General features: G+C 41.9%; 1 protein-coding gene across 20 annotated transcripts in view; it reads right to left on the bottom strand.

Annotated features, from left to right (window-relative positions):
- nrxn3a (neurexin 3a) overlaps positions 1 to 23,974 on the bottom strand; it is a 488,613-nt gene that overhangs the window by 78,374 nt on the left and 386,265 nt on the right. For all 20 annotated transcript variants that reach the window (XM_046308247.1, XM_046308250.1, XM_046308262.1 and 17 more), the window contains one exon: positions 6,224 to 6,395. In XM_046308247.1, the coding sequence (XP_046164203.1) occupies positions 6,224 to 6,395 (172 nt within the window). The remainder of the gene's footprint in view (positions 1 to 6,223; positions 6,396 to 23,974) is intronic.

Raw genomic sequence — 23,974 nt, 5'->3', positions numbered from 1 at the left:
GTGTGTGTGTGTGTGTGTGTGTGTGTGTGTGTGTGTGTGTGTGTGTGTGTGTGTGTGTGTGTGTGTGTGTGTGTGTGTGTGTGTGTGTGTGTGTGTGTGTGTGTGTGTGTGTGTGTGTGTGTGTGTGTGTGTGTGTGTGTGTCAGTCAGAGAGAGAGAGCAGTAGATACACAGAAAGAAAGAAAGAAAGAAAGAAAGAAAGAAAGAAGGAAAGAAACGAAGAGAGAATGCAAGGGAAGTTATTTCCCTCCTGGCTCCTATTCCCATCAGAGTGTCCATGTCTGTGTTGTGTTGAAGTAATGAGGCCGAGTGGCGCACTGTGGACCAGTCTGAATCATTAACGTGAGTGATACTGGCAGACCTAGGAGACGCTGAGGCAATGCTGCTCTGCTCAGTGTGTGTGGCAGGTTAGAGGGAAGATTCAGCTCTTATGGGAGATGTACTGTACTGTACTCAACACAGGAAGGCAATGAGACATCACATGCCAAAGGAGATGTTTCCAAGGGGGATGTTAATGTACTCAACACAGGAAGGCAACGAGACATCACATGCCAAAGGGGATGTTTCCAAGGGGGATGTTAATGGTATAATGCATCTCCAGCAGAGATAAGTAAAAAATGTGTCTTGATCAGTTGTTGCCTAGTACTGTCATTTTGCTAGATAGGGCCATCTACTTTAAGTGCTGTCTGTCTTCCCAGTAGCCTATTTGCTGTGTGAACTGCTGACTGCTATTCATATACAGATTATTGTTGACATGTCAACCAGGATTAAGCGGCAGGGAAATTTGTGACTTGTTGTTCTGGTAGTCAGTGGCTGTATTGGAGGGGGAGTAGTTTCTCCTCTGCTAGGCAATCAGCAATTAGTACCGGGAGGTGTGCTCTTCATCTACGGTATGTAAGGCAATTAGCAATAAGTATTAGTACTTAATTCTCTCTGTTTTCTCACCGGCAGCTGTAAGCGGAGGTCTCGTTGCAAAACTACGACCGTCGCCGAAACAAAGACTGTTCTGCCGAATTGTTCAAGGAAGGAAGGAAGGAGTGAGAGGCTCCAGACCATTCTCTCACTTTAGTATCTTACCTAGTTATTTTCTGATGATCTCATTTTGCTCTTTTGTATCTGGCAACTTTGTGTTTTATATACCTTTTCGCTCCTCTCTCTGTAAGCTTTACAGACGCTCACCACCCCTTGGCTGCAACCTTTCTAATTTAGTGTACTCTGCTCGCACAACCCAAGTGGAATTTCTGGTCTCTGGCAGCTTTTAGAACTGCCTATCTGCGGTGAAGAACGGCGAGTTCATCTCAGTTTATGCTGCCCTTCAGTCCCCTGACTTTTTGGCCCTAAAGGAGACATGGAAAACCTCAGAGAATGCTGCTACTCCAGTTGCTCTCTCTTCATCTGACTAAGTTTTCTCTCATAGTTTGAGAGCATCTGGCCGTCGCGGTGGTGCACACGGCTACTCATTTTTCCTATGTGGAGATTTTCTATTTTCTCTCACCTGTCCATCTCCTCATTTGAATTCCATGCTGTCACTGTCACTTGTCAACTCAAGCTTAACATTGGTTTGATCTATTGCCCACCAGGTGTACTTAGAGAGTTTTTCAATGAGCCTGACACCTTAAGAAGCACATTTCCTGACACAATGGCTCACCGCTCTTCGAACTTGGCGACTTCAACTGCCTGACGTCTGCCTTAATTAATTCCCCTCGTCTCTTTTGACCTCACCCTTTCCCAGTCCCCTACCACTCACAAGACAGGCAATACGCATGACCTCATCTTTAATAGAGGCTGTTTGACTATTAATCTCACTGCAACCTCCCTCCAGGTCTCTGATCACTACTTTGTTTCCTTCTGTATCCCTTTTCTCCAACCCTAGCCACTCAGCCCCTAACCTGTTGCAATGTTTGCTCTCTATCTCCCACTACTCTCTCCCCTTCTATCCTATCACCTCTCCCTTATGCTAAATCCTTTCTCCCTCCTGTCTCCTGTCTCCTGATTCTACCTCATCGACCCTACTCTGCATCCTATGACTCGCACTGTCCACCTTCCTCCCAAAACAGGGCTGTGGGCAGCTAGGCAAAACTGGAGGAAAACTAAACTTCCGGAGGACCTATCATCCATTCACCCCTGTTCTCTACCTTCCATTCCCCCGTATCCACTGCAAACGCCACTTTCTATCAGATGAAATGCCAAGCTTCTGCCTCTAACCCAAGGAAACTTTTTTCCACCTTCTACTCCCTCCTTAATCCTCTACCCCCCTTCCCTCTCTGCGGATGACTTTGTCATCCACTTTGAAAAGGAGATTGATGACATCCTCTCCTCATTCTCTCAGCCTATTGAGTCCACTTGTCCCACTCACACAGAACTACCCTACGCCTTGACCTCTTTCACCCCACTCTCTCCAGATGGAATCCTGTAACTAGTGAGGGAGGTCTGGCCACTGGACAACCTGCCCTCTCGACCACTTCCCCTACTCCCTTCTCCAGACCATCTCTGGAGACTTTCTCCAATTCCTCACTTCCCTCATCAACTGATCCTTGTCCACTAGATGCGTCCCCTCTGACATCAAAATAGACTTGAAAAACACTTGAGCGTGCTGTCTCTGACCAACTCTCTCACTATCTCTCTAAGAACGATCTTCTTGACCCTAACCGTTCAGGTTTTATGATGTGTCACTCCACCGAGACTGACTGCTCTTCACTGTGTCACCGATACTCTCTGCACTGCCAAAGCTGACTCTCTCCTCTTTTCTCATCCTCCTAGATCGATCTACTGCCTTCACCACTGTGAAGCGTCACATCCTCCTCTCATACCTTCTCAGGGCTGGGAATCTCAGGCTCGGCCCACTCTTGGATTGCATCCTATCTGGCAGGCCGCTCCAACCAGGTGACCTGGATGGGATGTATGTCTGCACCTCATACTCTCACTACTGGTGACCCCCAGGGCTCGGTTCTAGGCTCTCACCTCTTCTCTCTATACAAACATATATTATCTGCAAACATCAAAGCAGTGATTGCTCCTGCAGGTTCATTCTCTACAACATCCATAGAGTATGACCCTACCTCACACAGGAAGTGGCGCCGGTCCAAATCCAAGCACTTGTCATTTCCCGTCTGGACTACTGCAACTCCCTGTTGGCTGAGCACCTCGCTTGTGCCATCAAACCCCTGCAATTAATCCAGAACGCTGCAACCCGCAGGTGTTCGAAGAGTATCTTAAATAATCCTACAGCACACCCCCCCTCACATCACATCCTCACCCTGAAAAACAAAAAATACTTTTGTGATGGTCACATTTTCTTCTCCCATACTAGTTCAAACTTGCTGGTAGCTACTTTATTGAGGAAAAATGTACATACTATGACTGTGAAATGTGATTGTTCCACCTAGCTATCACTGTTAGGGATAGGGGGCAGCATTTTCACTTTGGATGAATTGTGTGCCCATAGTGAACTGCATCTTACTCTGTTCTAGATGCTAATATATGCATATTATTATTACTATTGGATAGAAAACACTCTGAAGTTTCTAAAACTTTTTGAATTTATGTCTGTGAGTATAACAGAACTCATAGGGCAGGCACATTTCCAAACAGGAAGTGGAAATTCTGGGGCTGGTTGAATTTCAAGTCATCGCCTATTCACATCCAAACAAGATATGGATATGTTCACACTTCCTATGCCTTCCACTAGATGTCAACAGTCAGTAGAACATGGAATGAAGCCTCTAGTGTGATGTATGACCGGATGGGAGGGGAATGAGTCACTGGGCTGGCAGAATGCCAGTTCCTGGTTGCGCACATTACTGTTGATATCGCCTTCGTTCCATGACTCTGTAGACAAAAACGAATGCTCCGGTTGGAACGCTATTGGATATATATGAAAATAACATCCTGATTGATTCTCTACTTAGTTTGACCAATTTATTCGACCTGGAATATACATTTTTGAAGTTTTCGTCCGAGTTCGGCTGGACCAGCGCCAGCTTTTGGACATGTGAACTAACCGTGCTAACTAACCGAGCAAAACCAGCTAATTGGACACTAGTAATGGACATTAATGAACAAAACAACAATTTATTGTGGAATTAGGACTCCTTGCACTGCATTCTGATGAAAGATCATCAAAGGTAAGGGAATATTTATGATGTAATTTCGTATTTCTGTTGACTCCAACATGGCGGAGAAATATTGTTACGTCTTAGCGCCATTTTAGATTATTGCATGGTATGCTTTTTTCATAATGTTTGAAAATATTTCGAACACAGCGGTTGCATGAAGAACCAGTGTATCTTTAATTATATGTAAAACATGTATCTTTCATCAAAGTGTATGATGAGTATTTCTGTTATCTGACGAAGCTCTCTGTAATTACTCTGGATATTTCGGAGGCATTTCTGAACATGGCGTCAATGTAAACCGAGATTTGTGGATATAAATATATTATCGAACAAAACATAAATGTATTGTGTAACATGATGTCATATGAGTGTTATCTGATGAAGATTATCAAAGGTTAGTGATTCATTTTAATTTTAATTTTAATCTCTAATTCTGCTTTTATGACTATCTTTGGCTGGGAAAAATGTCTGTGTGTTTGGTGGTGATCTAACATAAATATATGTTGTGTTTTCGCTGTAAAACATTTTAAAAATCGGGCATGATGGGTAGATTAACAAGATGTTTATCTTTCATTTGCTATATTGGACTTGTTAATGTGTGAAAGTTAAATATTTCCCCCCCAAAAAATGTAATATCCCGCGCTGCCTTTTCAGCAGAATGTTGGGGGGGTGGCGCTAGCGGAACCCCTAGCCATAAGAAGTGATTGATGCACTAACTTTTAAGTAGCCATGGATAAGAGTGTCTGTTAAATGACTCAAATGTAATGTAAAGTGTAAGATACATTTCTACCAGTAATTGCAGCTTCACAGAGAGATACATTTCTACCAGTAGTTGCAGCTTCACTGAGAGCTACATTTCTACCAGTAGTTCCAGCTTCACTGAGAGCTACATCTCTACCAGTAGTTGCAGCTTCACTGAGAGCTACATTTCTACCAGTAGTTGCAGCTTCACTGAGAGACACATTTCTACCAGTAGTTGCAGCTTCACTGAGAGCTACATCTCTACCAGTAGTTGCAGCTTCACTGAGAGCTACATCTCTACCAGTAGTTGCAGCTTCAGTGAGAGCTACATTTCTACCAGTAGTTGCAGCTTCACTGAGAGCTACATTTCTACCAGTAGTTGCAGGTTCATTAGCTCAAGTCTTGTCATAGTCATACTGATACCTGTCAAAAAATGTAATATCAGAGCTGAACCTTCGTAAATAAGGCAGAGGGAGGGGGAAATTGAGAGTACTCTGACAGGGATAAGGCTGGCTCTTCCAACCTTTAAATAAAGCAACTGTTGAGGCATCACGACCAGTCCTGAGAAGAGATCGCACCATTTGTATGCAGACCCATTGCAAACCCAGAGAGCCTGAAGTCAGTCCAATTCCATGTCCATCTTTATTCATTCACTAAACAGCCAGAATATTTGGCAGGGTTAAAACAGCAACCCACTCCAGAGAACAGCTTATGGTCTAACACTTCCTTAGATAAAAGTGAACAAATTCTGACGTCCTTTTCACATTACGGCCGAACTCAGGACCAACTGGAAACGTCAAAGATGTCTGATAACTCTTGGCAGATAATAGAAGTTGACTAGTCGATACCTATGTATTATTAAAAACCAAGAGTTCTGACATATTGCATTCATCAAGATGTCCCTCCACGAGATGCTGGAGATATTTAACATTTCCAATTTGTCTCTGGTTTCCTTTCCTTAGCCCTGCAAACAGAAGGCAGCCAAAATGCCTTCAAACTGTGGTAACTGTAAACATATGCTTGTAGGATAATGACAACTATGCACTTAAAAGCTTCAAGTAGACGAGGGAGGAACAGTAGAGGAGAGGTGGGCACTGAACGCCAGGGTGGTGTGGTCTCTGGGAAGGAGTTCAGAGGCAGATGGTGTCCAGTGAGTTTAGGGTACGTTTACAACTAATTGGATTCATGAGCTAAACCATGCATGTAAAGAGAATAGGTTTTTCACTTCCGAAAACCAGAAGTAAACACAACTTATGTATGCAAAGTTAACAGGCAAATAGCATAGGCCTACACCATGCATGCAAAAGTAGCAGGTAGGTCACAGCACAGGTTAAACCATGCAGGTGTAGTGAGAGAGGGCTTACGTACCTCCTGGGAAGTGTTCGTTGATGGACCAGTTGTCCACCTGGAGGGTGGCGTTGCCCCCATTCCTGGTGAACCGCACCACATGGTACTTCCCGTCATTCACAGGGGTGCTGCTCTCTCTCACACTGATGTCCATTGTGCCGATGTTAAACGTCACACCGATCTTCCCTTGTTCCTAGAAGAAGACACAAACAAAGGAATTCATTTAGTGATTGTTTAAAAATTTTGAACAAATTTTCAGGCGATTCATTTTGTTTTTGACAAATTACTATTTTGTGCATCCCATTTCAGATATAGTTATTACTCTTTTGTTCAAGGTTTAATTATCTTTCTCTCTTTTCATTCTATTCGCTCAGTCTCTAATAAATAATACATTATATTGACCTTAATGGCCCCTTCTGTTGGATAACACACACACACACATTTGTAAAAATCAATGGTGTTAAATAAACCAGAGAGAGAAACTAGATTAATGAGCAGTGAAGGCTCACACAGTCACATAGTGGAAGAGGACAGACTTGACAGTTCAGGTGACCAATTCCACCTACTCACTTTTTTCCACAGGAACCTGTGTTGTGTTACATCCTGAATTTAAAATGGGATTTTGTGTCACTGGCATACCCACAATACCCCACAATGTCAAAGTGGAATTATGTTTTTAAACATTTTAATTAATAAAACATTTAAAGCTGAAACGTGTTGAGTGAATACATATTTAACCCTTTTGTTATGGCAAGCCTAAATGAGTTCAGGAGTAAAAATGTGCGAAACAAGTCACATAATAAGTTGCATCAACTCATTCTGTGTGCAATAATAATGTTAAACATGATTTTTCATCTCTGTACCCCTCACACACAATTATCAGTGTGGTCAGTTGAGCAATGAATTTCAAACACAGATTCAACCACAAAGACCGGGGTCCTTCCTAGGTTTTGCAAGTAAGTGCCCCTATTGATCCTGTGTGGCTCAGTTGGTAGAGCATGGCCAGGGTTGTGGGTTCCATTCCCACGGGGGACCAGTACAAACAAATAAGAAAATGCATGCACTCATAAGTTGCTCTGGATAAGAATGTCCGCTAAATTACAAAACATTTATATAATATTGGTAGACAGGTACAAAAAAAGCAGATATTAAATGTGCCTTTAAGCATGGTGGAGTTATTAATTTCACTTTGGATGGTGTATCAATACACCCAGTCACTACAAAGATACAGGGGTCCTTCCTAACTCAGTTGCCGGAAAGGAAGGAAACTGCTCAGGGATTTCACCATGAGGCAAATGGGGACATTAAAACAGTTACAGAGTTTAATGACTGTGATAGGATAATCATCAACATGGTAGTTACTCCACAATACTAGCTTAAATGACAGAGTGAAATAAGGAAGCCTATACGGAATAAAAATATTCCAAAACATGCATCCTGTTTACAATAAAGCACTTAAGTAAAACTGCAAAAGAATTGGCAAAGAAATGTTCTGAATACAAAGCGTTAAGTTTGGGGCAAATCCATACTAATTCTATAACATACCCTTCCCATCTTATGGTCCTTCTGTAGCTCAGTTGGGAGAGCATGGCGCTTGTAACGCCAGGGTAGTGGGTTTGATTCCCGGGACCACCCATACGTAGAATGTATGCACACATGACTGTAAGTCGCTTTGGATAAAAGCGTCTGCTAAATGGCATATATTATATTATTATTATCTTGCCAAGTTGAAATAAACTGATCCAAACCTAGTGTTGCAAAAGTTCGGTAGCTTTCTCTAAATTCCCCAGTTTTCCAGAAATCCTGGATTCTCTGTTTATACCCCATTTCCAGGAATTCTCCAACTGGGATTTCTAGAAAACTGGGGATTTAGAAAAAGTTAACATAATTTGCAATGTAAAGTTTTAGAACATTTAGAAATATGCTATGTAGAACAAATATGCCTTTCTGACATGCAGAATTAAGATTTAGGGAACAGGGAACAGAATCGAAAACAGGAAGTGATCTCTAGTGTTCCAGAACACTAGAGCCATGGGAACCGGTTAATAACATTAATTTACATTCAAAGCATTATTTAAAGTCCCACAAAAAATGCCATCATTGCGACTATGCAAAGCAATCACTCTGTCGCTCAGAAACTTCTCTTCCAGTGTCTGCCTGCCAGCATGTTTTATAGGCTAGTTAAGTAAACTATAGTTATCACATTTCACATTGGATTTATTAACTGCAAAAAGGTAAGACGTGTTTTGAATTCTGGTGTGCGGCATCACACAGATGATGTGTGTTAGCAAACTCTGGTCCAGGGAATGGAGCCAACTCTCAGATGTTCAAAGGTCCTCCATATTAGCCGCTCCCCCGTAGGTACACTATACAGTTGAAGTCGGAAGTTTACATACACCTTAGCCAAATACATTTAAACTCAGTTTTTCACAATTCCTAACATTTAAGCCTAGTAAAAATGTCCTGTCTTTGGTCAGTTAGATTCACCACTTCAATTTAAGAATGTGAAATGTCAGAATAATAATAGAGAGAATGATTTATTTCAACATTTCTTTCTTTCATCACATTCCCAGGGGGTCAGAAGTTTACATACACTCAATTAGTATTTGGTAGCGTTGCCTTTAAATTGTTTAACTTGGGTCAAATATTTTGGGTAGCCTTCCACAACTTTCCCACAATAAGTTGGGTGAATTACTCGCTCATCCCCCCCAAGCAGACACCTCAACGGCCCTGAAAGAACTTCATTGGACTCATTGGATTTATTGTAGCTAGGGATTTTAACAAGGCTAATCTGAAAACAAGTCTCCCTACATTTTATCAGCATATTGAATGCGCGACTCGGGCTGGAACAGAATATGGATCATTCATACTCTAACTTCCACGATGCATGCAAAGCCCTCCCTCACCCTCCTTTCTGCAAATCTGACCACGACTCCATTTTGTTGCTCCAAGCCTATAGACAGCCTGTGCTCAGGTCTGTTCAATGCTGGTCCGACCAATCTGATTTCACGCTTCAAGATTGTTTCGATCACGTGGACTGGGATATGTTTCGGATAACATCGAACAACAACATTGATGTATACGCTGATTCGGTGAGCGAGTTTATTAGCAAGTGCATATTGAAGGCAGCATTTGCGCAAAACTGAAAGTGCAAACCACTGCTTTTAATCAGGGCAAGGCAACCGGAAACATGACCGAATACAAACGGTGTAGCTATTCCCTCCGTAAGGCAATCAAACAAGCTAAGCGTCAGTATAGAGACAAAGTAGAGTCGCAATTCAATGGCTCAGACACGAGAGGTACTGTATGTAGCAGAGTCTACAGTCAATCACAGACTACAAAAAGAAAAAACCAACCCCGTCGAGGACCCCGATGTCTTGCTCCCAGACAAACTAAACAACTTCTTTGCTCGCTTTGAGGACAATACAGTGCCATCGACATGGCCCGCTACCAAAACCTTCAGACTCTCCTTCACCGCAGCCAATGTGAGTAAAACATTTAAACGTGTTAACCCTCGCAAGGCTGCCGGCCCAGACGGCATCCTTAGCCGCGTCTTCAGAGCATGTGCAGACCAGATGTCTGGTGTGTTTACGAACATATTCAATCAATCCCTATCCCAGTCTGCTGTTCCCACATGCTTCAAGAGGGCCACCACTGTTCCTTTCCCAAGAAAGCTAAGGTAACTGAGCTAAATCACTATCGCCCCGCAGCTCTCACTTTCGTCATCACAAAGGATCATATCACCTCCACCCTACCTGACACCCAAGACCCACTCCAATTTGCTTACCGCTACAATAGGTCCACAGATGACGCAATCACAATCACACTGCACACTGCCCTAACCCATCTGGACAAGAGGAATACCTATGTAAGAATGCCGTTCATCGACTACAGCTTAACACCATAGTACCCTCCAAACTCATCATTAAGCATCATTAAGCTCAAGACCCTGGGTCTCGACCCCGCCCTGCAACTGGGTCCTGGACTTCCTGACGGGCCGTCCCCCAGGTGGCGAGGGTAGGAAACAACATCTCTACCCCCGCTGAATCTCAACACTGGGGCCCCACAGGGGTGCGGTCTCAGCTCTCTCCTGTATTCCCTGTTCACCCATGACTGCGTGGCCATGCACACCTCCAACTCAATCATCAAGTTTGCAGACGACACTACAGAGGTAGGCTTGATTACCACAATCCACGAGACAGCCTATAGGGAGGAGGTGAGGGTGGTGTAACCTCACACTCAATGTCAACAAAACAAAGGAGATGATCGTGGACTTTAGGAAACAGCAGAGGGAGCATACCGCAACGGACATAAATGTTCCTAGAAAATATTCCTATTCATGAAAATCACAAGTGAAATATATTGAGCCACAGCTTAGCCTTTTGTTAATCACCCTGTCATCTCAGATTTTCAAAATATGCTTTAAAGCCAAAGCTAGACAAGCATTTGTGTAAGTTTATCGATAGCCTAGCATAGCATTCTGTCCAGCTAGCAGCAGGTAACTTGGTCACGGAAATCAGAAAAGCAATCCAATTAAATCGTTTACCTTTGAAGAACTTTGGATGTTTTCACTCACGAGACTCCCAGTTAGATAGCCAATGTTACTTTTTTCCCAAAATAATATTTTTGTAGGTGAAATAGCTCTGTTTGTTCTTCACGTTTGGCTGAGAAATCGCCCGGAAATTGCAGTCACGAAAATGCCGAAAAATATTCCAAATTAGCTCTATAATATCGACAGAAAGATGGCAAACGTTGTTTATAATCAATCCTCAAGGTGTTTTTCAAATATCTATTCGATAATATATCCACCGGGACAATTGGTTTTTCAGTAGGACCGATTGGAATAATGGCTCCCTCTGTATTTTACGCGAGAATCACTCTGGGAGCCATCAGGTGACCAGTGGCGCAATGTAGCCGCTTACGGGTATTCTTCAACATAAATGCGTAAAACTACGTCACAATGCTGGGAAATACGGAGAAAAAGTAATCTGGTTGATAGCCCATTCAGAACCAACCGAGGATTACTTTTAACCCACCTGTAGACCAGTGGCGGTCTGTTCCGTTTAAGATGAGGGAGGATGATTTTAAAAATGTATTTCTTATGTGAGATGACAAAAGATGAGTCACTTCCGGATTGGATTTTTCTCAGGCTTTCGCCTGCAATATCAGTTCTGTTATACTCACAGACAATATATTTACAGTTTTGGAAACTTTAGAGTGTTTTCTATCCTAAGCTGTCAATTATATGCATATTCTAGCATCTCTTCCTGACAAAATATCCCGTTTACTACGGGAACATTATTTTTCCAAAAATGAAAGTACTGCCCCCGAGTCACAATAGGTACAGCTAACCATGTGTATGTGACCAATAAAATTTGATTTGATTTTTTGTTCAAACCGGTTCAGAACTTTATTACAGTGGAACAGAATGAAAACAATAGGGGTTCTGTTCAGACCGAAACGATTGGAAAAATTGTTTTGGTTCCAACCCCTGCTTCTATCTGCAACGTTAGAGGCCAGGTGTTACTTACAACCTTCCAAAATGTACCGAAATGACGCTAAACCTTGTCAGCATCTCCTTTCTCCAGCCTCTCTTCTGTCAACCTCTTTTCTACTTCCCTCATATTTCCTCTGTTGTTAACCAGAGAGTGAATCACCTCCTTATCTGTATACAAAGCAGAATCTAAGGACAGATGATGAACAGTATCGAGGGAGATGTGTCTCATCATCATGTTGAGTATTTATCACCACTGATCAGAGAAAGGCACTGGGGGGAATCTAGGCCAGGGCTCTCAAGTTCGTTTGGAAGACATCAGACAGGAAGTGGAAGACACTGTACGGATGATCAGTATTAACAGGGGGATTGAAATTGATGAGGAATTGTTCTAGATCAGCATTTCCCAAACTAGGACTCGCAAGGATTTGAAAATGGGGTCGCTATAGAAAGTGGCCGACCGAGTGGCATCGCTACAGACCCGGGTTCGATTATGGGAGACCCATAAGGCGGTGCACAATTGGCCCAGCGTTGTCTGAGTTAGGGGGGATCTGGCCGGCCGGGATGTCCTTGTCCCATCGTTATCTAGCGACTCCTTGTGGCGGGCCGGGCGCATGCACACTGACTTTAGTCGCCAGTTGTACAGTGTTTCCCCCGACACATTGGTGCAGCTGGCTTCCGGGTTATGCAAGCAGTGTGTCAAGAAGCAGTGCGGCTTGGCAGAGTCGTGTTTTGGAGGATGCATGGCTCTCGACCTTCGCCTCCTGTGTCCATATGGGAGTTGCAGCGATGGGACAAGACTGTAACTACCAATTGGATATCACAAAAATAAATACATGTCTGCTTGGTTCATAGAACCGTGGTTGCGAGGTTGTTATAAACAGAGTGGTTTCTGTTTTCTTCCTACAAATGTGGCTTTAATTTTTTGAACGATTTAAGCTACAAAATATTATGACCCCATTCCTGAAAGATAAGCCACTCATTAACTTGTACGTTTCCCTCTACAATTCCCACAAACCTCACAGGTCTTGTTAGAACAAAGTGGACAAGACCAGGCACTAAATCAGACCGGGGAAAAAATAACATCTGTTCTTTTTTTACACAGAAGATCATACACTATTATTGCCTGATGATCTTCTGAACTTCACAATATCTTTCTGATGCATTTCAGTGACAATATGTGATTGTGATGATATGTAGCTTATTGTACAGCCAGCAGCAGTAAGCTTATACAAATGCCTCTCTAGTGAATCGTTCACTATGAATGTACTTAAATATATATATATATATATATGAGAAAAATGAACTACATAATTAGACATGAAAAATTAGCACACTTCAAGGATCATTGGGGGACTCCTTTAAACAGTGAATAAAACCAGAAGGCAAAACTCCATCACCATGGCCCCTTTGAGATATTCCCTTAATGGTGCTGCCATTTAACGCATCTCACTCTAAGGCGAGATAAAGACACAGTGCATGATAGTGATCCATCCCGTGGAGCGCGGCAGTGCGCTGCAGTGCAGAGCACACAGGGATGGCAGGGTGATTCCATGGTGTCACCTGCACAAATTGATAAGTGGTTAAGAAATGAACAGAGCTTCCTGTGAGAGAATGGAGTGTAAAACTGCTGAGAACATAATGGAGGTTTGGCCCTAGAAATGGCAGCCAAGAGCTGCAGCGAAGCAGAGATGACAAGTGTTTCATCAATAAAAAGCTGGGGTTAGCTATGAGTCAATGTATCACTGATGGAACAATACAAACAGTCTGTTCTTCAAGCAGTACAAACAACTTTCAGGGATAGAACAGAAACATGTTGTTTTTTTGTAACGTTTGGCCACATGATTCAAGTCAATATCTTGCGTTGGGTACCAGGAAATATAATGTTCAAATGGCAGTTACTCTGACCCAAGCTCAGGTTTGGGTAGTTACCGATTACATGTGATCAGTTACATGTAATGTGATTGAAAAAAACGAAATAAGATCAGTTATGTTAACAGCAAAAATATTGTCATCAGATTACAGAGACTTTTGAAAATGACCTGATTACTTCTTGGATGACTTTTAAATGTAGAAAGAAAAAAAATACATTGACACCTTTCTCTAACATTGAATTCAGCATTGAAAAAAGGGCACATGTTTAAGTTAGTTCCAACTGAGCGAGTCTGAGCACAAATCAGAGACCACTATGATGATGCACTAAATGTGTGTGATGGATGATCGATGGCGCCAACTAAACAGATTTTTTGGGACATGAAGGATATTAGCTAACAAAATGACACTACATGTTATAGCTGGGACCCTTTGGATGGCAAATCATAGGAAGATTTTCAAAAAGTAAGTGAATATTTAAATCGCTATTTGTGAATATATGAAACCTGTGCCGTTTGTCCTCAAACAATCGCATGGCATGTTTTCGCTGTAATAGCTACTGTAATCGGACAGTGCAGTTAGATTAACAAGAATTTAAGCTTTCAACCGGAATATAAGACACTTATATGTACCTAAATGTTTAATATCCATACATTTTATGATTATTTATTTGAATTGCGTGCCCTCCAGTTTCACAGGAAGTTGTCCCGCTAATGGGACGCCTAGCCCTAAGAAGTTTTAAAGGGAAAGTAATCCAAATGTAATTGAAAGTAATTGGATTATGTTACTGAGCTTGGGCTCAATCCAAAAAGTTACGTTATGTTACTGAGCTTAATCCAAAAGTTACGTTACTAATTTCAATTTGGACAGGTAACTAGTAACTGTAACGAATTACATTTAGAAAGTAACTGTCCAACCCTGCCAAAAGGCACGATTTACAATTATTGATCATTTCAACACACACGAGACAGAATGTACAGCACATTCTTGTTTGGACTATGTGGTCTCTTAGATGGCGTATTCTACAAGACATAGCATTGCTAACAGCAATATCAGGGAATTTAAATGTTTTATTTAACCTGGCAAGTCAGTAAGAACAAATTCTTATTTACAAAGACAGCCTACCCCTGCCAATTGTGTGCAGCCCTATTGGATTCCCAATCACGGCCAGTTGTGATACAGCCTGGAATCAAACCAGGGTCTGTGGTGATGGCTCTAGCACTGAGCTGCAGTGCCTTAGATCGTTGCGCCACTCGGGAGCCCACCAATAACAGGCAAGTGAAAGAAGTTTTTCGTTGTTGACGTCTTAGGCAAGTTGCTTTATATGAAATGGCCTGATATATTATTTGTCTTAAAAGCCAAAATCTACAAGGAATTAGAACAATTATCAACAAATATGTAAGCCTTTCACAAAGACATTACCTCTTTAACTATCACGACTTCTACCGAAGTCGGTACCTCTCCTTGTTCGGGCAGTGTTCGGCGCTCGACGTCGCCGGTCTTCTAGCCATCACCGATCCATTTTCCATTTGTTTTGTCTTGTTTTCCCACACACCTGGTTTTAATTCCCTCATTAAGTGTTGTGTATTTAACCCTCTGTTCCCCCCATGTCTTTGTGCAGTATTGTTTGTTTGTTTGACTGTTGCGCGTCGGGTTATTGTGCCCATATTTTGTATTTCTTATGGTTTTTACTATTAAACTGCTCCGGCTATTACCTAGTTCTGCTCTCCTGCGTCTGACTTCCCTGGCACCAGTTTACGCACCCCTTACATTAACATGGGCTAGAGAAGAGTAAAAAGGCAATTTAACTAATGCTAGATAATTGAGGCATTTGGGGTTGGTAGTTTAGTGTTCATACAGAAGTATTTTCAAGCTCAGGCGCTAACACAGTGTTTATAGTCATTTTACCATATTATTAACAACATCAGAAAGGCCTAAAAGAGCATTAAACTCACCTCAACAGTATGCACCTAGGTAGGTGTTCATACATTATGCACGTTTGAAAAATGTTATACTGCATTCAAAACACATGCGTAATATGTATTTCACATGTACAAAACCTATATAGCACGCGTATAACTATATCAAGTGGTTATAGGGTCCTGCTGGAGGGTAAAAGTGTGTCTCAAAGTCAACTGTCTGGTGTATCTGTTCTATGATCATCTGCTTGAATAGAGCAGACTACGGCTCATTAATAATTTAATCTGCATGCCTTTCTTTTCAGAGCATCTGTGAGACTCAACTTGACACTGACACAATATGGTCTTTGTTAAAAGGAAATCATAACTGCAGTTATTATCATCAAGGTCAAGAAATTGTGACCGTATGAAGTGTCTGTGTGTCCATGTGTGTTTGTGCATTACTTTATCACAAACGAGTATGTGTGACTTTTCGCCTCTGTCTTTCTCTCCGCAGGCATGCAGAAAAGGAAGGAAGTCTATCCTAGATTACCATGGAAACCCTGAATACTGCATTTGTGTGATATTGCTAAAAGCAAAACAATTATGTTGGGTCAGAAGGCTAATGTCGTTTACAAACGCAGAAAATTAGCGGAGAAACAAAGGGTCACATAACTGCTCAAATTCAGTTATTTTATGGAAAGTTGCATTGTACTTTGCTTGTTGAAAATTGAGTTTAAATTGGTGCATTTAAAGAAGAAAGTAGAGTACCCAAAATGGATGGGTCTGAACATTAAGCTCGCATCTAAGAAAAAGCTATGCGGACAAGATAAGGTCAGCTAACTGGATCATTAGAATAAGATAAATGAAGATAAGGAGAAAGAGCGAGGGAGTAGGAGAAAGAGAGAGAAAGATGGAGAGAAAGAGAGATAGGGCGAGATAAACACAGACTCCAGACCCACTAAATGGATACTTAAAGAGACGCCTCAATCAGCTGACTCAACACTGAACCGCAGAAAAAGCTAAACTTTTAAACGCATTGCTTTGACAATCAGCAGTAACTCCCTCAACATTCTCACAGATAGGGGAAATAAACCATATGGTTACCATCCACAAACAGTCTTCAAGCTGCTATCACTGGGAGAGGAGGAACACATACACAAACACACACAGGCGCGCACACCGACTGGGCTTTTATAAAATGAACGTCAGTGGGTGGGGCAGAACACATGCCAGGGTTTCCATTAGCCGGTAATAGCCGGCTTTTGGACAACAACAAAAAAAAAGACAATAAATAAAATTTCCGCTGGCCAATTGTATGGGAGAAGAAGTAAATAGCCCATTTCGAAATAATGCTTTTCAGCCAATTCATTGATGGAAATACATTTGACTAGTCATGCTTATCGGTCTATAGGTTAATTTGCATAATTTAGTGGAATTAAATTGGCGTGTGCACAGTATATTCGTTATGTATCTTATTTATCACACTCATACGGCATACAGATACAGAGCCTTTGAGTGGAAAATCTGTCAGACAACGCAAGAGCGGCTGCTACAGCATCTCCCACAGCAAATGCATAGCCAAAGAAAGACATTCAAAGTCAGACCATATCCACGTAGGCAATTCTTTTATATCAACTTTCTTTCATTATCCAGTAGCCAAAGGCATAATCTTAGTCATATAAGCAACTCATGCTAGTTGTTGCACATTAGATCTTTCTACATTTCTAATGGATATTTTCATCTCTGTCACATGAAACTACTGGCAGGTGCAATGCACATTTGACAAAGCTGTTTTCCGGCTAATTGCATTATGGAACAAACGTTCGCGCGTAGCCTACTGCCTTGTGTGCATTGCTGCACTTATAATGTTAAGAAATAATAGTTTATCTGTTGCAACAGACTCATTGCTTTTTCAAGTTTAAAAAAAGTAGCCTAGGCCTACTTGTTGTATGAATTTGGGCTCTATCGTCCCACAACTGTCCCAGAGTCTGTTAGGAATAGACCATTTCTTTCTCGACAAGCTGATCAAAAGAATTGGTAAACATTTCTACTATCTGGGATAGTAGATTGACATAGGCTAGTGACTTGCTGGCTGAGGAAAAGTACATGTGGCCAGTTATTTTAACATCTTCAAATTGTGCATCAGAATTTGGTAAGAAGGACCGCACATCATTGCATCCTCGACTTGCATGTTCTGTTAATATGCATTGCTATTAATCAACATTTTATTTGCGTGGGTGGACGGCCTAATCAGGTTAAGCACCCAAAGCATATGGGTCCGGTAAAATGTCTCAATTGTCTCTGTAAATTAAAATGCTGCTTGTCAAAATGTCCAGTGCCATATTTTCCTAAGGGAAACCCTGACCTGAACTTACACCTCTTCCATCATCCTGACCAGGTCTACGTGCCATTAACAGATGCACACACACACACACATGCACAGACACACAAGCAGGTGCGCGCACCCACGAGTGCACACACATGCACGCTCGTGCACACACACTCAGGAGCTCCCGCGGCTGTGGCTTATGAAGATATCAAAGGTGTTGATGAGGCAGAACGAGCCTTTTAATTTACTGGCTGCTGCCGCTGCTGCTGCCACTGTCGCTGTGCCTGCCAAGCCAGGCAGTATACTGCAAACACAGGCAGATGCCAGTCCATTTTAATCTGCTGAGAACTTGCTTGAATCGACAGTCCCTGTGAGGAGAGGAGGAATGGAGGAAAAGAAAGTGAGGGAGAGGGGGGTGGAAGAGAAATGAAGGAGAGAGGGAGAGAGAGCCAGAGAGTGAGGGAAAATAGAGAAGAAAAGGGATGAAGAGAGCGGTGAGAGCAAGAGAGCTGGAGGGAGGGAACCTGAAATTACCTTGTAATGAATCTGAAATGCTGACCAGAAAGCATGGTCCACACAGGACAAGACAGGACAGGACACTCACCGTCACACACAGGCATGCATGAACTGAGTACAAGGATATGTGCTCCATCGTCATTAGTGATATTCAGCTATAAGGCTCTATTACAAGCTATTTAATCACTCAATCAAATGTATTTATAAAGCCCTCTTTCCATCAGCAGTTGTCACAAAGTGCTTTACAGATACCCAGCCTAAAACCCCAAAGTGCAAGCAATGCAGATGCAGAAGCAGTGGCTAGGAAAAACTCCATAGAAGGCAGGAACCTAGGAAGAAACCTAGAGAGGAACCATGCTCAGAGGTGTGGCCAATCCTCTTCTGGCTGTACCGGGTGGAGATTTAAGAGTACCATGTGGCCATTAAGGCGAGGTCAAGCTATTCCATCTCTTGTGGGTGGCTGGAGAACGGATGAAAAATGGTACCTAGAGATACATCAATCTAGTTTTGGATTATTTGCACTTATGTATTCTACCTGGAATAAAACTGTCAAAATATCATTCTAAAATGACCCAGTTTTCAGTTTTTTTTCAGGGGCGGTGTGAATAACCTGTCTTTCTAATCTATTTTTTCTCTCCCATTTGAGTCATGATTGTGTCTGGACCACATACAGAGCAGCATTCACTCAAACTCACGCTTCCCTTCCCTGCAATTTGTCTCCCTGTCAACACTTTGATTTGTGGAATGAAATAAAAAAAGAGATCAAGTTTATCTGCAGCTTTAGGCAATGGGTTAATTTGAGTTAATATTGACAGCTACTGGATACTGAAATGCAGAGCTGAGAAGAAAATAGTGAGATATATTTTGATTTACGAGTTATTTTGGTGAAAAAAAACATGGTGCCTTTAGAGATTTATTTTTATTTTGAAAGATTACTCATTTCTTCTTCCCATTCATCTGTCTTGCAGTGACAGCACTGTGGGGTTTCCTAACAGCCGATACAGGGTCCATTCAACAACTTGCATTACATAAAAACACACCTTTTAAAACTTTTTTTTATGTTGTCAAATGACATTGCAGGATTGTACCCAATCACAGATATAAGCTTCCAGTTTGCAGTTTAAGACATGCGTGTATTGTTTAATTTCTAATATGGGTCATGATGACACATGGACAAGCATGCAACCAAAATACGACACTGTTAAATGCGGATATACTGTTGATATCATGTTGATAGATCTGAAATTTTGACCACTGGCTTGCTTTACCAAAATCGTGACAAAGATGCTGTATATTGTGAGTGGGGATGTGTATTCAACACTGGAAACGCGAGAACATATAGGTAATAGCCAAAAAAGAGGCTTCAACACCACAGGAGAAACCTCTAAAAGGTATTTTTTTCATAGTTGATGCTTTTATCCCAGCAGCTGTAATGATACCAGAGACAGAATGGTCCCCGTAATTGGCTGGCCCTTGTGTGGGAGTACTGTTTAGGGTACCGAAGTTTACCCAATGTACCGTATCATTACCATGCCTCGCTCTGTAAAAGCACATCCCATAATTGCCGTCTACAGTACTATAGTATCAATCGTGTTCTGAGACTAGAGGGTCCAGGAAGCCAAGCAGTGTTCACAGGTGAATGACGCTACATGGCTAAATATTTTGCATTAGTCAGAGAGTCAGCGCTATCTGACACAGAACGCAGCAGCGAGACTTCACAAAAGTTTGTGTCTGTATGACTGTGAAGAGGGGCTTGAGTTGGAGTTTTAGTGGATTGTAGCTAAACCTCCATGCTTTTTCTTGTCTTGTCTGAGTTCTATTGGAAGGACAGGCTGAATTATTTTAGAAGGACTGACAGTTCTATTGGAAGGACTGACTGAGATCTATTGGAAGGACTGACTGAGATCTATTGGAAGGACTCACTGAGATCTATTGGAAGGACTGACTGTGTTCTATTGGAAGGACTGACTGTGTTCTATTGGAAGGACTGACAGTTATATTGGAAGGACTGGCTGAGTTCTGTTGGAAGGACTGGCTGACTTCTGTTGGAAGGACTGGCTGAGTTATATTGGAAGGACTGACAGTTATATTGGAAGGACTGACTGAGATCTATTGGAAGGACTGACTGAGATCTATTGGAAGGACAGGCTGAGTTATTTTAGAAGGACTGACAGTTCTATTGGAAGGACTGACTGAGTTCTGTTGGAAGGACTGGCTGAGTTCTATTGGAAGGACAGGCTGAGTTATTTTAGAAGGACTGACAGTTCTATTGGAAGGACTGGCTGAGTTCTGTTGGAAGGACTGGCTGAGTTCTGTTGGAAGGACTGGCTGAGTTCTGTTGGAAGGACTGGCTGAGTTCTGTTGGAAGGACTGGCTGAGTTCTGTTGGAAGGACTGGCTGAGTTCTGTTGGAAGGACTGGCTGAGTTATATTGGAAGGACTGACTGACTTCTATTGAAAGGAATGGCTGAGGAAGGACTGAGTTCTATTGAAGTTAGTTATATTGGAAGGACTGACTGACTTCTATTGAAAGGAATGGCTGAGTTCTATTGGAAGGACTGGCTGAGTTCTATTGGAAGGACGGTACTAGTCACCATTGGTGGTGGCCACCATTTCAAGTAATTAACTGAATAACAGAGATTGGATGGTCGAATCGAACAAAATCCCCCTGATGGTATCTAGTTGTTTGTCTTTCAAAGCCTCTCCCTCATCTGTTTTTATTTACCTGCCTTGATTCCCGTCAGGCTCAAAGTAAACCAGGCTTTCTGTGATCTGTCAATCAAGACAAGGGAATGACAGGTAGAGAAGGCAAACAGCACTGAGACGGACAGGGACATTGCCTCAGTGAGCTGGTGTGGTTTAGAGAGGCGTTTGAAGGCAATCTCTTCACATCTCTACTTTAGTTGACACAATAAGGTTGTTGGGTAAAAATAGTACCTGTATCTTATTAACTTTAGATGTATATCCTATACATAAGGGCATGTATTGTACAATTCTGAGTATGATGAAAATTCTATTTCAGGTGTTGTTGAAATTCATACTTCGCATTTCAGGCCAACTCAATGACAAGGGATTTCAATGTTCAAATGCTATGTTGATGGTGTGTATCTTTGACTGCGGCTGTATAAAATTGTGGCTTTTTTTCTCTTTATAGCTAGGGAATCAAATATAATCAGTATTTTAATTCTGGAATGTGATGGGCCTTCAATCAAAACAAACAGCTAGCTCTTACATCTTGCTCAGCCATTGTTTAAATACCATCCAATTAATGATGGGATTGACAGGCTACTGCTTGACATAATAGTAGGAGTAAGTAGTGGTTAAGCATGCGCACGCACGCACGCACGCACGCACGCACGCACGCACGCACGCACACACACACACACACACACACACACACACACACACACACACACACACACACACACACACACACAGAGACACACATTTCATAACCAGTTGTCTCATAAATGTTGTAGAAGAACAAAAAAAGATTAGCCTCTCCTTTAGAACAGGTGTAAAGCTCCTCTCGCACCTTTCTCTCCATCTCTCTGTTTCTCTCTCCCTCTCTCTTTCTATACATCCCCATACCTCCTCTCCCTCCCTCTCTCTCTCTACCTACCTGATGGCTTATCCTCCCCCTGAGAGTGGTCGATTTTCTCCCACTGGCTCTGCAGGTGTATTTTGACAGGCTGTTCTTTATTGTGTGTGTGGTTGCGGTGACCTGAATCTTCAGGCTCCACAATGCTTTCCTCCTCACCTCCAGTGACTGCTTGGAAACCAACAGACTTCCAATTACCTGACTATCCTTTTCCCATGCTAACTGAATAGGAGAGGGGTAGTATTTTACCAAAGGTAAAAAAGTTGCGGATACACAGCCCTGATAGACACCCTTTGCTATGGTGCGTGGAGTTGGACACCTTCAAAAGCACTCGGCTCACACCTCAGTTCCCCCTGTTTGTAAGATTTTGAAGAGGGGGGAAATGACAGGTCTCAACCACCTGGTTTTCCAACCTAGAAAAATGTAAAAACACGGTCCAGTTTTGTACGTCTGTCAGTGTTTTTGGAAGGAAGTGCCTATTTACAAGGGTTTTGAACACATGCATGGAAATGTGTAGCTCTTCTCCTCTCCTGATAGAATAGCCAAACCGATCTTACATTGGCAGACCAGGGTTTCTTACTTATTAAAGAAATAAAACAACAACACTTACCTAACAACTGCCGGCCGCTGTTAGTATACTTTGAAAAGTTTAGAGTACCCCATTGTGAACCACTCAAAACACCCCCATTCGCCGCCTGCCACATAACTTTATATACCACGACTTAAATGGACTGAAATAAACAGGCAAGGCGACACGTCAAGGTGGTAACATCCATTACCATGGCGACAACAAGAAGGTAACAAGCTTTCGCCAGCGGCTGGGCTTTATAAAGTAAACATGAGTGGGCGAGAACACATGCTGACCTGCACTTACGCCTCTCCCTTCATCTTGACCAGGTCTGCATGCCATTAGCACACACACACGCACACACACACACTTTCATTTTCAATATGCCTGATTATTTAATGATACTGTAGCATAAAATAAATACTGTGAAATGGACAAAGGGGAGACCATCCTTCCCACTACTGATTCAAGTTTCTCTCTACCCCAGTTAGAGAGCTAGTACCATATAAATGTTCAGATGAAAGGAGTCTGCCTTTACAAGAAGAAAGAAACGGTGTGTCTAACAACTTGGGTTACAGAAAAAAAGTGATAGCTTTTGCATCTTACCGTTTACGTCAAGAAAAGGGTGCAATAATACTGCTTCCAAACCCCAAATAAAAGTACAGTAAAGACTCAACCAGCCTATACACAGTTGGACTAAGTTTGTTTTCTACCCTACTTTTGGGATATAATGGATGCATTCACACTTTTATATCATTCTGATACTATAAAACCTTCAACTAAACTGCCACTATTCTGTGGTTTATTACGCTCTCTTTTGATAATTCACAAAGTCAAAAACTGAAATGGAAATGCTGCCCTTCCTGGATCCTCTCTATATTAAGACGGGCTAAAAAGCTCTTCTCTTTATTTGGAGAGTGGAAATAGACACTCACTTTAATATCCCATCTCTGTTGAGGACAGAATTGATCTGAGTCGTGCTTAGGGATGGACAGGTGATTTCATAGATGATGGCATAATCATTTACATTACATTTACATTTAAGTCATTTAGCAGACGCTCTTATCCAGAGCGACTTACAAATTGGATCATATCCAATCTAACATTATTACAATCTAATGCTTTGAAACTTGATGTGTGACTTGATTGAATAGCCACTGAAGCTTGATTGAAGTTATATTATTTGTGTACACCTACCAGTATCAAGTCTAGCTGTTCTGAAATCTTACATTTGGCCTACTGTCACTGTTGAGAGAGGCCATACATACATACATACATACATACATACATACATACATACATACATACATACATACATACATACATACATACATACATACATACATACATACATACATACATACATACATACATACATACATACATACATACATACATACATACATACATACATACATACATACATACATACATCAAATCAAATCAAACCAAATTTTATTTGTCACATACACATGGTTAGCAGATGTTAATG

Source organism: Oncorhynchus gorbuscha, linkage group LG17, assembly GCF_021184085.1.
Source record: "Oncorhynchus gorbuscha isolate QuinsamMale2020 ecotype Even-year linkage group LG17, OgorEven_v1.0, whole genome shotgun sequence".
NCBI classification, from domain to species: Eukaryota; Metazoa; Chordata; class Actinopteri; order Salmoniformes; family Salmonidae; genus Oncorhynchus; species Oncorhynchus gorbuscha.
This window is presented reverse-complemented; position numbering and strand designations above follow the sequence as displayed.